The 18,118-nt window shown below is 41.7% G+C and overlaps 1 protein-coding gene across 3 annotated transcripts in view; it reads left to right on the top strand.

Moving 5' to 3' along the window:
* zcchc14 (zinc finger, CCHC domain containing 14) overlaps positions 1–18,118 on the top strand; it is a 108,868-nt gene that overhangs the window by 80,416 nt on the left and 10,334 nt on the right. For all 3 annotated transcript variants that reach the window (XM_080186889.1, XM_080186890.1, XM_080186891.1), the window contains one exon: positions 8,396–9,853. In XM_080186889.1, coding sequence (XP_080043015.1) covers positions 8,396–9,853 — 1,458 coding nt within the window. The remainder of the gene's footprint in view (positions 1–8,395; positions 9,854–18,118) is intronic.

Raw genomic sequence — 18,118 nt, forward strand, 5'->3', positions numbered from 1 at the left:
CTAATCTAAACCAATCCCATTTCATCCATAAACCTATCCACAGATCTCTTAAACGCCCCCAAACTAGGTGCATTTACAACTGCAGCTGGCAGGGCATTCCAGTCCCTCACCACCCTCTGGGTAAAGAACCTACCCCTGACATCAGTCCTATAACTACCCCCCCTTAATTTAAAGCCGTGCCCCCTCGTGCTAGCTTTCTCCATCCTAGGAAAAAGGCTATCACTATCCACCCTGTCTAAACCTCTAATCATCTTATATGTTTCAATAAGGTCCCCGCTTAGCCGCCTTCTTTCCAGCGAAAACAACCCCAAATCTCTCAGTCTCTCCTCATAGGATCTCCCCTCCATACCAGGCAACATCCTGGTAAACCTCCTCTGCACCCTCTCCAAAGCCTCTACATCCTTCCTGTAATGTGGGGACCAGAACTGCACACAATACTCCAAGTGTGGCCGCACCAGAGTTGTGTACAGTTGCATCATGATGCTGTGACTCCTAAATTCAATCCCCCTACCAATAAACGCCAAGACACCGTATGCCTTCTTAACAACCTTATCTACTTGATTCCCAACTTTCAGGGATCTATGTACACATACACCTAGATCCCTCTGCTCCTCCACACTATTCAAAGTCCTCCCGTTAGCCCTATACTCAACACATCTGTTATTCCTACCGAAATGAATTACCTCACACTTCTCCACATTAAACTCCATCCGCCACCTCGCGGCCCAGCTCTGCAACCTTTCTAAGTCACCCTGCAAACTATGACACCCTTCCTCACAATCTACCACACCTCCGACTTTGGTGTCATCAGCAAACTTACTAATCCACCCAACTATACCCTCATCCAGATCATTAATAAAAATTACAAACAGCAGTGGCCCCAAAACAGATCCCTGAGGCACACCACTCGTAACCGAACTCCGTGACGAATATTTACCATCAACCACCACCCTCTGTCTCCTATCTGCTAGCCAATTCCTGATCCAATTACCTAGATTACCCCCAATCCCATACATCTGCATTTTCTGCAGAAGCCTACCATGGTGAACCTTATCAAACGCCTTACTAAAATCCATATACACCACGTCAACTGCCTTACCCCTATCCACCTCTTTGGTCACTTTCTCAAAGAACTCGATAAGGTTAGTAAGGCACGACCTACCCGCTACAAAACCATGCTGACTGTCTCTAATCAATTCATTACTCTCCAAATAACTATAAATCCTGTCTCTAATAATCCTTTCCAAAACCTTACCCACCACAGAAGTAAGACTCACCGGTCTATAATTCCCAGGGAAGTCTCTGCTCCCCTTCTTAAACAATGGGACAACATTTGCTGTCCTCCAATCTTCCGGTACTATACCAGAGACTAACGACGACCTGAAGATCAGAGCCAGAGGCTCCGCAATCACCTCTCTTGCCTCCCAGAGAATCCTTGGGTAAATCCCATCCGGACCAGGGGACTTGTCTATTTTCAAACCCTCTAGAATATCCAGCACATCCCCCGTATCAACTGCAATACTATCTATTTTACACCCCTGCACCCCAGTGTCCTCCTCAGCTACATTCATGTCCCCTTGCGTGAACACCGAAGAGAAATATTGGTTCAACGCCTCTCCAATCTCCTCCGGTTCCACACACAACTTCCCTCTACTGTCTGTAACTGGCCCTAATCTTGCCCTAACCAACCTTCTGTTCTTGACATACCTGTAAAACGCCTTAGGGTTCTCCTTAATCCTATCAGCCAAAGTCATCTCATGTCCTCTTTTAGCCCTTCTTAACTCCCTCTTCAACTCCCTCCTAGCCAATCTAAAACTTTCTAATGCACTACCTGAGCCCTCAAGCCTCATCCGAACATAAGCCTCCTTTTTCTTCCTAACCAACGAATCAACTTTTTTAGTGCACCACGGTTCCCTGGGCCTACCAAATCCTCCTTGCCTGACAGGGATATACCTATCACAGACCCGCAGTAGCTGCTCCTTGAAAAATCTCCACATCTCGGACGTTCCCAGTCCCTGTAATCTCCTAGTCCAACCAATGCTTCCTAATTCTCTCCTAATAGCCTCATAATTACCCTTCCCCCAGCTGAAACTACTGACCCGAGGTTCATGCCTATCCCTTTCCATCACTATTTTCCAAAATAATTATGTAGTTGATCCAAGATTTTATTATGGCGTTTAATCCTGCTACAGGTGTAACCTGTCCCTCATCTCTGCCCCAGAAAAGATCCCAATGATTCACAAATTTAAATCCTTTTCTCCTGCATGAGCTCCCAAGCCATGTATTAATTTGCCTAATCTTCCTATTCTCACCAGCACATGGCACCGACAATAATCCAGAAATTATTACCCTCAAGGTCCTGCACTTTAGCATTCTGCCTGACCTTTTATATTCACACATCAGGACCTCATCCCTTTTCCTTCTTATGTCATTGTACACATTGTACCAGTGACATCTGCCTGCTAACCCTCCCCCCTTAAAAATATCCTGCAACCACTCAGACGTCCTTGACACTGGCTTTAGGGTGGCAGCACAACATCCTGGCATCTCAAATGTGGTTAAAAAGTCTGACAACACCAGGTTTCAGTCCAACCGATTTATTTGATAGTAAATTCATCATCATCTCAAATGTGGCCACAGAATCATCTGTCTGTGCCTCCAACTCATGAGTCTTCTATTACTGCTGCTCACTTGCTCTTTGCCCAACCCTGCTGAACAACAGAACCAAGTGTGGTGCCGTACGCCTGGCTGCTGCTGATATTTTCCCGAGAGACTATCCCCCTCGACGATATCCAAAACAGTATACCTATTGAAATGGGTATAGCCAAAGGAGACTCCTGCACTACCTGCCTGCCTCTCCTGGTAGTCACATATCTATCTGATTGAACCTGTGGTGTGAAAATCTCTCTGTAACAAGTATCCATCACACTCTCCGACCCCTGTACGCTCTGCAGTGCATCCAGCTGCCGCTCCAACCAAACAATGTGGTCTATGAGGAGCTACAGCTGGACACACTTCTTGCTGACAAAGTTGTCAGGGAGACTAGATTGCTGTCTGATTTCCCACTTGTAAGAGGAGGAGCATACCACTGTCCTAACTGCCATACTTCCCTTTTACAGTTAAAAGGATAAAAGAATCTCAACTCACCTTTTCCTTGCTTGCTCACAGTTATTTATTTTTGGTTAGAGGAGGAGATAGGGAGGGAAACACTGAAGCAGTGTTTGGGGTTTAACTGTCCTTTGACAACTGCTCCTCCACAAACGACTATCTGGAAGCAGTGACTGCGCTGTTGCAAATCTTCCCTGTGACAGCCACTCTGCTGGACGCTTGCCTTCACTTGAACACGGAGGGTGTCTTTTTGATCCATTTTCTGGAAGCAGTGAATGCACTAATGCAAATCTCCCCAGCAACAACTAATCAGTATCGCTGCTCTGTTATTCTCTGCTGGACACTTGCCTTTACCTGAATACGGAGGGTTGACGAGAATAATATAATTGATGGACTTCAAAAGCCATTTGATAAAGTGCCACGTGACAGTCGTGTGCTCAAATTTGAAGTCGTGAAATAAAAGCGATAATGGAGTGATAGGAAACCCTGAGTAATGATGATCAGTGAATTTCTGGACTGGTAGAAGGTATGTATTGGAGATTCCCAAGTAGTAGTATTATTAGGATCAGTGCTTTTCTTGATCTGTATTAATGACTTGGATTTGAATGTGCTGGGTACAATTTCAGAATTTAAAAATGACACATAATTTGGAAGTATTGTGAACTGTGAGGAGGATAGTTAAAGACTTCAAAAGAAAAGGCCAGGCTGTTGATTGTGTTGACACATGGCAAATGAAATTTGATGTAAAGATGTGTGAAATGTTACATTTTGGCAGGAAGAATGAGGAAATGTAAAATAAAGAATACTATTCTGAAGTGTGTGGGGGGAACAGGGATCTGCAGTATATGTGCATAAATCATTGAAGGTGGCAGGATACGTTGATCAATTGGTAAGAAATCGTGCAAATACCTAGCCGTTTAAAAATAGAACCATGAAAGAAAGAACCCTTATGTGGTTTGGTGGCAAATTTGTTTGATAATGCTCCTGAGAAGTGCAATAAAAGTGTTTAATAAATAGAGGTTATTGATGTTATCATCATCATTCGGTGGCTGCAGTAATTGGTCACCAATGATCTGGATTATTCCTTTGAATCCAACCAATGGAGTGGTTTTCCATTCTCTTCCTTGGCATTGCTTGTGCTCTTTGGTACAATTCTCCATCAACTGCTACCTTAAACTCATGGGTAATTATTCTCATCTCGCCTCTGACATCAGCTCTTGAATCTATCCTGGAGAAAGGCCATGATAAGATCAGGAGCCAAATGGCTCTGGCAAAATCCAAATTAAGGGTATGACAAAATTATGCTGAAAGATGATTAGGGATGGGCAGCTAATGCTGGCCTTGCCATCAACATCCAAACCCCATGAAAGAATTTTCAAAAATGTTGACCAGCAGGTTCATAGAATCTCTACATTACGGAAGGAGACCATTTGGCCCATCAAGTCTGCACTAACCACAATCCCACCCAGGCTCTATTCCCGCAACCCCAAGCATTTATCGTGCTAATCCCCCTGTCAGTTTATCATGGTCAGTCAACCTAACCTGTATATCTTTGGACTGTGGAAGGAAACCCACGGGGAGAATGGGCAAATTCCACACAGACAGTGACCTGAGGCCGGAATTGAACCTGGGACTGAGGCAGCAGTGCTAACCACTGTGCCACCATGCCATCCCTTGTTGGTGAGTAGGTGTCAGAGTGCCTCTTCCATCATTTTATTAATGATGGGGATGCTGATAGAGTCGTAATTGGTTGGGTTAAACATATTTTGCTTTTTATAAAAAGATGTCTCCAGACAATTTGTAATATATCAGCTGAATGTCCATGTTATTATTTGTAGTGGAATAGCTTAGTTATGACAGTGACTAGTTCTGGTTTGCAGGTAGTTAACACTACAGTTTGGATGCAGTCAGAGCTGATGCCCTTCACTATGCCTGATGTATTTATTTCTCCTGCAATGTCAGATGAAGTGAACTAAATTTGCTGGCCATTGGTATTTGTGATGCTGAGAATATTGATGGGAGGACAAGTGGGATTCTATGCTTGATATTTTGGCTGAAGATGCTTGCAAACATTTCAGACTCGTCTTTCTTGAACTTGTGCTGGGCTCTGCTTTTGTTGAGGATGTGATGTTAGTGGAGCTGCCTCTTTCTGTTAGTTGCCTGACGTCCACCATCATAAGAACATAAGAAATAGGAGCAGGACTAGGCCATCTAGCCCCTCGAGCCTGCCCCGCCATTCAATAAGATCATGGCTGATCTGAAAGTGGTTCTGTTCCACTTACCCGCCTGCTCCCCATAACCCTTAATTCTCTTATTGATCAGAAATCTATCTACCTGTGACTTAAACATATTTAACAAGGTAGCCTCCACTGCTTCAATGGGCAGAGAATTCCAAAGATTCACTACCCTCTGAGAAGAAGTTCCTCCTCAACTCTGTTCTAAATTGACTTCCCCGTATTTTGAGGCTGTGCCCTCTAGTCCTTGTTTCCTTTCTAAATGGAAATAATCTGTCTGCCTCTACCCTGTCTAGCCCCTTCATTAGCTTATATGTCTCTATAAGATCCCCCCTCAGCCTTCGAAACTCCAATGAGTCCAGGCCCAATCTACTCCATCTCTCCTCATAAGCTAACCCCCTCATCTCCGGTATCAACCTGGTGAACCTTCTCTGCACTCCCTCCAAGGCCAATATATCTTTTTGCAAATAAGGGGACCAAAATTGCACACACTACTCTAGTTGCAGCCTCACCAGTACCTTGTACAATTGCAGCAAGACCTCCCTGCTTTTATACTCCAACCCCCTCGCGATAAAGGCCAACATTCCATTTGCCTTCTTGATCACCTGCTGCACCTGCAAACTGACTTTTTGTGATTCATGCACAAGGACTCCAGGTCCCTCTGCACAGTAGCATGTTGTAATTTTTCACCTTTTTAAACAATAGTCCATTTTGCTATTATTCCTTCCAAAGTGGATAACCTCACACTTGCCAACATTATACTCCATCTGCCAGATCCTCATCCACTCACTTAGCCTATCTAAATCTCTCTGCAGACTTTCCGCATCCTCCACGCAATTCGCTTTCCCACTCATCTTTGTGTCATCAGCAAACTTTGTTACCCTACACTCGGTCCCCTCCTCCAGATCATCTATGTATATGGTAAACACCTGAGGTCCCAGCACTGATCCCTGCGGCATGCCACTAGTCACCAACTGCCAACCGGAAAAGCACCCGTTTATTCCAACTCTCTGCTTCCTGTTAGATAGCCAATCCTCAATCCACGCTAAGACTTTACCCCCAACTCCATGTACCTTAATCTTATGCAGCAACTTTTTGTGAGGCACCTTATCAAACGCCTTCTGGAAATCTAAAAATACCACATCCACCGGTTCCCCTCTGTCAACCGCACTCGTTACATCTTCATAAAAATCCAGTAAATTTGTCAAACACAACTTTCCCTTCATGAATCCATGCTGTGTCTGCTTGATTGAACCATTCTTTTCCAGGTGTCCTACTATTTCTTCTTTGATGATGGATTCCAGCATTTTCCCAACTACGGACGTTAAGCTAATCAGCCTGTAGTTACCCGCCTTTTGTCTACCACCTTTTTTAAACAGTGGTGTCACATTAGCTGTTTTCCAATCAGCTGGCATCTCCCCAGAGTACAGCGAATTTTGATAAATTACAACTAACGCACCTGCTATTACTTCTGCTATTTCTTTCAGTACCCTGGGATGCATTCCATCCAGACACAGGGACTTGTCTACCTCTAGTCCCATTAGCCTACCAAGCACTACCTCTTTAGTAATAGTAATCGTTTTTAGGTCCTCACCCCCTAAGGTCCCACAACCGTCAATTTTTGGTAAGCTGTTTGTGTCCTCTACCGTGAAGACCAACACAAAAAACTTGTTTAAGGCCTCAGCCATTTCCTCGTTTCCCATTATTAAATCCCCCTTCTTGTCTTGTAGGGGTCCAACATTTACTTTAGCCATTCTTTTTTCCTTTTTATATATTTGTAAAAACCTTTACTATCAGTTTTTATATTTTGTGCTAGTTTAGTTTCCTAATCTATCTTTCCTTTCTTTATCGCTTTCTTAGTAGTTCTTTGTTTTTTTAAAGCTTTCCCAATCTTCTAGTTCCCCACTAATTTTGGCCACTCTGTACGCGTTGGTTTTTAATTCTCTCCTTTATTTCCTTAGTTATCCACAGCTGGTTATCCCTTTTCTTACATTTTTTTTATCACCGGAATATATTTTTGCTGAGTACTGAGAAAAATCTCCTTAAAAATCCTCCACTGTTCTTCAGCTGTCCTACCAACTAGTCTGCGCTGTCAGTCCACATTGCCAATTCCGCCCTCATCCTATCATACTCCCTTCTGTTCAAGCAGAGGACACTGGTTTGGGACCCTACTTTCTCACCCTCCATCTGTATTAGAAATTCAACCATATTGTGATCGCTCATTGCAAGAGGATCCCTCACAAGAAGATCTTTTAATTTTACCTGCCTCATTACACAGGACCAGATCCAGGATAACTTGCTTCATTCTCAGTTGGGTATGTTATGGCTAGAGAGCTTTGCTGTGACTGTTGTTTGTGAGACTGCTTATCTTTGGTGATAGCATTTTACATTTAATATTTAGCATCCAGCTATCTATGTTTTGCAGCTTCATTAAGTTGATACCACATGCTAAGGAGTCCTGTTGCTGCTCCTGGTGTGCTCTTTTGCATACATCTTGCCAAGGTTAACTGGGTTAAAGTTATAGATGAAATTGAAAAAAGCATTTTGAGATCTTTGTAGCTGTTCAAAAGTCCAGTCATTGTAGAGAAGGAGTTTTGATCTCTATAGCTTGACCTGTAGAATACAAAACTGGAGGAACTCATGATCAAACTGTATAATGCATTGGGTGAACTGCACATTTATGTTTGTATCCAACTGCCACCACTGAAAAGCAATAGACTGAAGATACTGGACACGTACTCACAATTTCCAATTTGTATTCATCACAAGCTTAACACAATTGATGCAAACAAAAGCTCTCCTTTGATCAACATTACTTGACTATTAATTCATTTATCTTGAATATATAATATCCAAGAACCCACTACTTTGAACACTTTCATACAAATCATAATGTAGAAGGGTTGAGTGTTTTAATAATTTTCTGTTACACATCGTAATTATGAAATGCTATGCCTGCAGTCTCTCATAAATTATAATCCACAAAAGTCTATACAGAATGAATTATTGTACCTTTTTGTAACATGTTCATTTTCATGTAACTGCATTTGCAGATCCAGAGACCGCAGTGGACATTCAAATAAAGGAGAAACCGGCAATGTTATCAACTCACTTGAGCAACCTAAACACTGGGTCATGGAGACCCACAGCACAAGTCTCACCAGTGCAAAATGAAACTGGATTGGCCCATCCCAGCCATGTATCTTCAGCCATTTCCACTGTACAGTTCATGCCTGTGATCTCTTCAAACATTGCTCCCAGTCGAATGCTTAATTCAGTAAGGAAATCAGAAAGGGGCAGTTTTGATATAAAGCCTATTACTGGCATTTCTTCTCCAATCCATGCAAATTCATCTGTTGATCTTGGAAACAAACTTCATGAAGGACCTGGTGGTAGCATCAAAGTAGAAAAGAAATTTGGTTCTCTTGGAGCCATGGTTGTGGATGCAATGCCAACTTCTCCACTTCAGGCTTCCCAAATATCCACTAGTGTTTCAGAAAACAGTGGGATTCCATCTAAAGTTGTAAACTTTGGGATTAGAACTAAAGTTGGACCTCCTTCTTCCATAGATACTACACCCAAAACGACTCCGTTATCAATACCAAGAACAGACACTAGTTCTTCCACTACTGCAACATCCAACTCTGCGTATAACGCTTCTCACCCCCCAGTGAAACTTCTGGTCTCTTCCTCCATTCCAGCAGAACCTATGCTGGTGGGACAGACTGCCTATAATAGTGTTGTACAAGTAAAAAGTGTCTCACCTGCTGTAATAAGCTCAAGGACAGTTCCTTATTCAGCCAACACCAAAGTTGCCTTTTCAACAATTCAGTGTTCACCTATAACTTCCATCTCTGGCACTTTCTGTACAAATAACAACAATACACCCGCCAATAGTCACCCTTCTGTGTCCTTCACAAACATTGTGAGTGTGCCAAATTGTCCTATCCCTAGCTCCAGCCCAACTCTCTCCTCTGTGGCTGAAAACAGTTATATTAACAGCAATAATGGTAGTGGTGGCTCAGGAATGAATATCCCTATGCAGCAGCAGCAGCAAACTGGGTGTAATGTGTGCAGTTCATGTGGCTGCAGTGGGAACTGTGGTTCAAATCCTGTGACAATTAACTATGCCAATTACTTCCAAAGCCCATTTTCAGGGCATTCAGTGTTAACTTTCCCAATTTTCCCATTCAGTCCTTTATGTAACAGTGGTTACATCAGCACCCAATATAATAATGGTACTGCCTTTCCCTATCCAGTTGTTCCACCTCCTGCTTACAATACTGGTTTAACTCCTGACTCCATCTTAAGTGGGCAGTCGAACTTTGTCATGCCTCCCATGCAGAATTTCTTGGGTGGTACAACTGCAGTATATCAAACACAAAACATGCTAGGAAGCACAAATGGATCAGGACATAAAAAGAATGGGCATATATCATGCTACAACTGTGGGGCTAATGGGCATCGAGCTCAGGACTGCAAGCAACCAGCTATGGATTCCAATCAGCAAGGTAATTTGTATAAAATTGTATACTAGTAAACTTTCTTGAGTTATCAGAATTAAGTCATTTAAATTTGATGACATTTAAAATGAATTTAAATGTTAGTATTGTTTTCAACAACAACCACTTATACAGTATTTTTATGGTAATAAAACATCCCAGGTGCTTCACAGGAGAAAATATGACACAGAGCTACAGAAGGAAATGTTAAGTAATATGACTAGAATCTTTATCAGAGTGATAGTTTTGAGTGTTTTAAAGAAGAAAAGTGAGTTACCGAGATTGAAAAGTGTAGGGAGGATATTCCAGAGCTTGGGAATGAAGGAAGAGAAGGTACGGCTTCATTGATAGATAATTGAAATCAGGACCATAATTAAGGGAGTGCAGATATGTCAACAAGTTGTGGGAGTGCAGGAGCTGCAGAGTTAGGAAGTGATGAGGTCATAAGAGGGATTTGAAACCAAGGGTGAAAATTCTAAAATCAAGACACTCTTCAATCAAGAACCACTATAGGTTAGCGAGCACGAGGGTGATATGGAATGGGATTGAGTCCAAGTTAAGATGTGGATAGCAGAGTTTTAGATAACCTAAACTCTACAGAGGGTAATATTAGACATCAGCTAGGAATAATTTGGAATAGTCAAGTCTGAAGATAAAAACATAAACATAAATGAGGAGCTCAGCAGCAAATGAGCTGAGATAGGCAAAGACTGGGAATTGTTTCATAGGTTAGAAGTTCATCTTAAGGTCAGGTTGGGAACAGACAGGTTTAGGAAAAAGAATGAAATCGATAGTGGGAGTTTGAAGTGTTGCAGAATTCGAGTATCGTGCTAGCTTTGAGTTTTGAGCTAATGATCAAAATCACTTTGCAGGCCTCAACAAAGTATTCAGTGTTGCAGTTTGTATAGATTAACATATTAATGGTTAAAATTCTTGCTGTGCTAGTTGGGATCCTTATCAATATTTTATTCTGTTTCTGGAATAACTGCATATCAGATGAAATTTATGTAGATTTCCTGTTCCTGAGATAGACACTAGACAAAAAACTGGACTAAATAGTCTATTTCTTTATGGAGAAACATTGTAAATTGACTCCCACCATTTCTAATGGGGTCGTGCTGGAGAATTGAGTGTAGGTCAGGAACATTCTTGACACATCTGAAAGAGTTGTTCGTCTGCAGTCGTCACAGATACTGACTGTTCTAGCTTTTTTTTTGTCTTATTTAGCCCTTCCAGAATTTGTGGTATTCAAGTTTTAATATGCTTCCTTACACTTGTAAATCTCTTATTGCCGAAGGCCTTCATCCAACCTCTTTCCCATTGAAGTGTGAGCAATTAAAGAAATGCGGCAAAACAAAATAAAAGACCAAATTTACTCAAAGGCAATTAATAAACAATAATGTGATTAATTGGATCAGTTTCTGCTTTAATGCATATCTGGTCTATGCCTTCCAGGTTGGAAGCCATATATGTCGATGCATTTTAGCTTTTACAGAAACATACCAGAACTGTTTAATTGAGAATTAATGTTTTGGTGGCCGTGTGGATATGCTGGAAACTTGTAAATACAGATACAATCATCAAAAGGGTGAGTGAAAAAGAACGTGGGCACAGAGTAGACCATTCAGAACCTTGGCTGTTCTCAATTCAACAAGATAATAGTTCACTAATGTCCTTTTAGGGAAGGAATCTACTGTCCTTACCTGATCTGGTCTATATGTGACTCCAGAGCCACAGCAATGTGGTTGACTCTCAACTGCCCTCTGAAATGGCCTAGTAAGCCACTCATTTCACGGTCAGCTAGGAACGGGCAATAAATGCTGGCCAGCCAGTAACGCCCATGTCCCACAAATGAATTTTTAAAAAAAGAAGTATGAGTAGGCAATGTATCTTAGGACTGCTTTCCCATTCAATAAAATCATGGTTGAACTTAGCACCCCCTTAGTGCCCAAAAATCTTGATCTTAGTCCTGAATAAATGCAACAAATGAGCATCTATAGCCGCCTTTAAAAAAAATCCAAAGATTAGAAACCCTCTTTGTGGTGAGATTTCTCCTCCTTAGTCCGATATGTTGGACCTCTTATCCTAAGATGATGACCTGTAGTTTTAGTGTCTCTAACCAGAAAAACATCTTCACAGCACCTACCCAGTCAAACTTTCTAAGAATTTTATATGTTTGAATTAGATAACCTCTCATGCTTCAAGTTCCAGAGCATAATGGACCCATTTTACTCAAAATTTCCTCATGGAATCAATCCAATGATCCTTCATTCCTGTCTAAAGCAGGTACATTTTTTCATAGGTTAGGAGACCAAACTTGTGAACAATACTGAAACTGTGGTTTCACTAAACCCTACATAATTGCAGAAAGACTTTCTTACTCTTGTATTTCAATCCCTTTGCAGTAAAGGCAAAGTTAATTTAGCTTCCTAATTGCTTGCTGTACCTGCTTGTTAACTTTGTTATTTGTTTATAGACAACGAAAATCCCTCTGAATACCAACATTTACGAACTTTTTTATTCTTCTTACCACAGCAAATAATTTCGTCATTCCCCCAATATGCTCTATCACCTTCTTAGTCAATCACAAAACTGGTTTTTATCTCTTTAGTCTCTTCATAGTGCAGCCTGTGGCAATTTGTAAGTCAATTTAAACTAATTTGGTCAATAAAACTACTCCCTCACTCCCAGTATACCTTTCTTTTGGTAAGTCTTGCTCTGTCCTAGCTCTCTGGTCCTGTCCAGCTTCTCCTGGGTCCAGCGTAAAACTAAACTCAAAAGTTCTTTCTAAGCTAGGGTGGCACCTGGTTGCTAAGCAACAGCCTAGTTTTCCGTAAACCATTGGAAACATAGATAGAAGTACTTGGCCATTTGGCCCTTAGCGCTTGCTCCACCATTCATTATGATCATGGCTAATTACCTAACTCCGTAATCTGTTTCCACATTACCCCCATATCCTTTGATCCTTTTAGCTCCAAGAGCTAAACCTAACTTTCTGTTTTCCATGTTAGAGAATTCCACAAAGTAACCACTTTCTGGATGAAGAAATTTCTCCTCATCTCAGTCCTAAACTGTGACTTCTGGTTCTGGACTCCTGCATCTGTCCTGTCTAGTCCTGTTAGAATTTTATAGGTTTCTCTGGGATCCCCCTCATTCTTCTAAATTCCAGTGAATATAATCCTAACCAACTCAATTATCCTCATACATCAGTCATGCCATCCTAGAACATTACAGCGCAGTACAGGCCCTTCGGCCCTCGATGTTGCGCCGACCAGTGAAACGAGTCTAATGACCCTCTAACCTAAACTATTCCAATGTTATCCATATGCCTATCCACTGACCATTTGAACGCCCTTAAAGTTGGCGAGTCCACAACTGCTGCAGGCAGGGCATTCCACGCCCTTACTACCCTCTGAGTAAAGAACCTACCTCTGACATCCGTCCTATAATTATCACCCCTCAGTTTAAAGCTATGTCCCCTTGTGTTAGCCACCACCATCCGAGAAAAAAGGCTCTGCCTGCCCACCCTATCTAACCCTCTGATCATCTTGTATGCCTCAATTAGGTCACCTCTTAACCTCCTTCTCTCTAACAAAAATAACCTCAAGTCCCTCAGCCTTTCCTCATAAGACCTAGGAGTCAGTATGGTAAATCTTCGCTGTACTCCCTCCATAGCAAGAACATGCTTTCTCAGATAAGGAGACCAAAACTGCACACATTATTCCAGGTATGATCTCGTCAAGGCCCTGTGTAACTGCAACAAAGACATCCCTGCTCCTGTACTCACATCCTTTCGCTATGAAGGCCAACATACAATTTGACGTCCTCAATGCCAGTTACACCTGCATGCTTACTTTCAGCAACTTGTGTACAAGGACACCCAGATCTTGTTGCACATTCCCCTCTCCCAATCTGTAGCCAGGATGGGCGGCATGGTGGCACAGTGATTAGTACTGCTGCCTCACAGCACCAGGAACCTGCATTCAATTCCAACCTTGGGTGACTGTCCTTGTGGAATTTGCATATTCTCCCCCTATCTGCGTGGGTTTCCTCCAGGTACTCTAGTTTCCTCCTGCAGTTCAAAAATGTACAGGTTAGGTGGCTTGGCCATTTTAAATTGCCCCTTAAGTGTCCCCAAATGTGTAGGTTAGATGGATTAGCCATGGTAAACGTGTGGGGTTACATGAATGGGCTAGAGTGGATGCCCCTTTTGGAGAGTCAGTACAAACTTAATGGGCCATATGGCTCCTTCTATACTGTAAGGATTTATTCAGATAATAATCTACCCTCCTTTTTGCTATCCAGATGGATATCCTTACATTTATCCACATTATACTGCATCTGTCATACATTTGCCCACTCACTTGTCCAAATCACATTGAAGTATCTCTGCATCCTCCTCACAGCTCACCCTCCCACCCAGCTTTGTGTCATCTATAAATTCAGAGTTATTACATTTAGTTCCCACATCTGAAAATCATTAATATACATGTAAATAGCCTGCTGCTTGGAAAAAGATGTTTATTCCTACCCTTTCTCTGCTGTCTGCCAATCAGTTTTCTATCCATTTCAATACACTACCCCCCATCCTATTCACTTCAATTTTACATGTTAATCTCTTATGTGGGCCTTTGTTGAAAGCCTTCTGAAAGTCCAAATAAACCAACTCAACTCTACCAGTTATATCCTCAGAATTCCAGTAGATTCGTCAACCCTTTCATAAATGTTTTGTCTGACTTTGTCTGATCCAGCTACAATTTTCCAAATGCTCGACTACTGAATCTTCTATAATGTACTTTACCATTTTCCCCACTAATAATGATGGGCTGAGTGGTCTAAAATTCCCTGTTTTCACTCTACCTCCCTTTTTAAATAGTGGGGGTTACATTAGCTATATTCCCCTCTGTATGAACTGTTCCAGAGCCTATAGAATATTGGAAGATGACAACCAATGAATCCATATTTCTAGGGCCACTTCCTTAGTTACTCTGAAATGTAGATTAGTAAACACTCAGAATTTATCGGCCTTCAATCCCATCAATTTCCCCACTAATATTGATTTCCTTCAGTTCCACCCTCTCACTAAATAGTATTCCCTAACATTTCTAGTACATTATTTGTGTCCTCCTTTTGTGAAGAAAAATAAAATATGTATTTAGTTGGTCAGTCAATTCCTTGTTCCCTGCTTCTAACTGTAAGAGATCGACATTTGTCTTCCTAATCTTTTTCTCTTCACATACCTATAAAAGCTTTACAGTCAGTTTTTATGTTCCTCACAAGCTTACTTGTATCCCATTTTTCCCTTAATCAATCCCTTTATTCTCCTTTGCTAAATTCTAAACTATTCCAATACTTGGGTCTGCTGTTTTTCTTTCTGACCAATGTGTATGCCTCTTCTTTGGATCTAATACAAGCCCTAATTTCCCTTGTAAGCCATGGTTTGGCCACCGTTCCTGTTTTATTTTTGCACCAGACAGGAATAAAGAATTGTTGCCCTTCACCCATGTGCTGTTTGAATGTTTGCCATTGCCTAATCACCATCATCCTTTTAAGTAATATTTCCCTAATCCATCATGGCCAATTCACTTCCCATACCATCATAGTTTCCTTTATTTAGATTCAGGATCCTAGTCTCAGAATCAACTACATCGCTCTCCACCTTGACGAAGAATTGTATCATATTATGGTCACTGATACCCTAGGGGCCTCGCACAACTAGATTGTTAATTATTACTTTCTCATTACACAATACCCAGTATGGAATGGCCTGTTGTCTAGTTGTTTCCTCAATGAATTGGTCAAGAAAACAATCCCATATAGATTCTTGAAATTCCTATTCTACAATATTATTAGTAATTTGATTCACTCAATCTATATGCAAATTAGTCTTCCATAACTACAGATGTTCTTTTATTGCGTGCATCTCCAACTTCCTGTTTAATGTCATCTCCAACATCACCACTACAGTTTGGGGGTTTATATACAACTCCGGCTTAAATTTTTTGCCCCTTGGTGTTCCTCAACTCATACCTATACAGATTCCACGTCATCTATGCTAATATCCTTGCTCACTTTTGTGTTTATTTCCTCTTTAACCAGCAATGTAAATTCTAGGGTTTAATCATGTTGCCACTCATAACTTTACAAACCATTGCATTGCTATTTTTTCACTTGCCATGGTATCAGTAAAACTTGGGTAAATTACTTTTTCCACCTCTATTCATATTATTTCATGTCAAGTTTAAAATTAAAGGAACATAAGAACATAAGAAATAGGAGCAGGAGTAGGCCATCTAGCCCTTCGAGCCTGCCCCGCCATTCAATAAGATCATGGCTGATCTGTCGTGGCTCAGTTCCACTTTCCCACCCTCTCCCCATAACCCTTAATCCCCTCTCTTATCAATAACCCATCAACCCGCTTCTTAAAAATATTTAGCGAGGCAGCCTCCACCACTTCAACGGGCAGAGAATTCCAGAGATTCACCACCCTTTGAGTGAAGAAGTTCCTCCTCAACTCCGTCCTAAACCGCCTCCCCCTTATCTTGAGGCTGTGCCCCCTAGTCCTACTGTCTTTTTTGAGCGGGAAGAGTCTCTCCACCTCTATCCTATCCATCCCATTCATCATCATATACGTCTCAATGAGATCTCCCCTCATTCTTCTAAACTCTAACGAGTACAAGCCTAGTTTATTCAGCCTCTCCTCATAGCTCAATCCCCTCAACTCCGGTATCAGCCTAGTAAACCTCCTCTGCACTCCCTCCAGGGCCAAAATATCCTTGCGCAGGTGCGGCGCCCAAAACTGCACACTGTACTCCAGCTGCGGCCTCACCAATGCCCTATACAGCTGCAGCAAGACCTCCCTACTTTTATATTCAATCCCCCTCGCTATGAAGGCCAGCATCCCATTCGCCTTCCTGACCACCTGCTGCACCTGCAAGCTGGGTTTTTGCGACTCATGCACAAGGACCCCGAGGTCCCTCTGCACCGTCGCCTGCTGCATTGAACATTGAGGATTTCTAAAGTGAACCTTTAAAAATACAATTCAGTATTACTTTTCCTTTTTGTTTGTTCTTCCTAAATACCCCTGGATGTTCAGTTCCATTCCTGATTCCCCTACTGCCATGTTTCTGTAATCCTAATTATATCATACCCATTGACATCTATTTGCACAATTAATCTGTCCACTTAATTGTGAATGTTCCACCCTTGAGGCTTGTCTTTTTTAACATTCTTTGTCCCATTCCCATTATTTTTTAATGTGCCTCTGTTTGATTCTGGCCCTTAATTTCTCTGCCTATCACTTTTCTGTCTTCTGTTCTTCATTTTATTTCCCCTTCTGACTCCTTGCTTAGATCCCCATCCCTCTGCCATTTTATTTTAAACGTTCCCCAACCACCATAGCAAATACTCCCCCTCAGGGATCAGTCCTGGTCCTGCCAGAATGCAACCTGTCCAGTTTGTACTGGTCCCAATGTTGCAGGAATCTGAAACCCTCCTCCTTGCACCAGCTGTTCAGCCAAGTATTCATCTGATATTTCCTGCTATTTCTGCTCAGACTAACATGTGGCTTTGGTGGTAATGCTGAGATCACTACCTTTGAGGTTCTACTTTTCAATTTGTTTCCTAACTCCCTATATTCTGCTTTTAGGACATATCCCTTTTTTTTAAACCTATGTCATTTGTAAATGTGTACCACGACTCTGGCTGTTCACTTTCCTCTTCCAGAATGGCCTTTAGCTGCTCTGAGCATCCTTGAAGGCCATATATGATCATGGAGTCTCATTTGTGGACCAAGAAATGTCTCTCTGTTCCCCTTACAATTGAATCTCCAATAACCATTGCATTCTTGTACTTTTTTATTCCTCTCTCCATGAAGCAGAGCCAATTGTGGTGCAATAAATTTGGCTGTAGCTGCTTTTCCCTGATAGGCCATTCCCCCAGATTATTCAAAGTAGAATACCTATTTTGCAGGGGAATGGCCTGAATAAATGAATTTTGAAGGCATTAACAAATTCCTCAACTATTTATTTAAAAATCCTGGCAAGGAAACCATCAGATCCTGGAAGGACTTTAGGCTAGTGCAGAACTGAAAAACAGAAATGTTGTGCAAATGCTTGACTATTAGACATCGTGGGAATGGGATTCACCTGGAAGCTATCTGCCTTAGCCAAAAGATATAATTTCCCAGAACTAATTAATTAGTTAATTGGATACAGACATGTTAATTAAATCGGATATTTACTTCACTGAGAGATGCTGTAAAAAGTGAAGATT

This window comes from Carcharhinus amblyrhynchos, chromosome 4 (assembly GCF_965287045.1).
Source record: "Carcharhinus amblyrhynchos chromosome 4, sCarAmb.v2.hapA, whole genome shotgun sequence".
In the NCBI taxonomy this organism is placed as follows: Eukaryota; Metazoa; Chordata; class Chondrichthyes; order Carcharhiniformes; family Carcharhinidae; genus Carcharhinus; species Carcharhinus amblyrhynchos.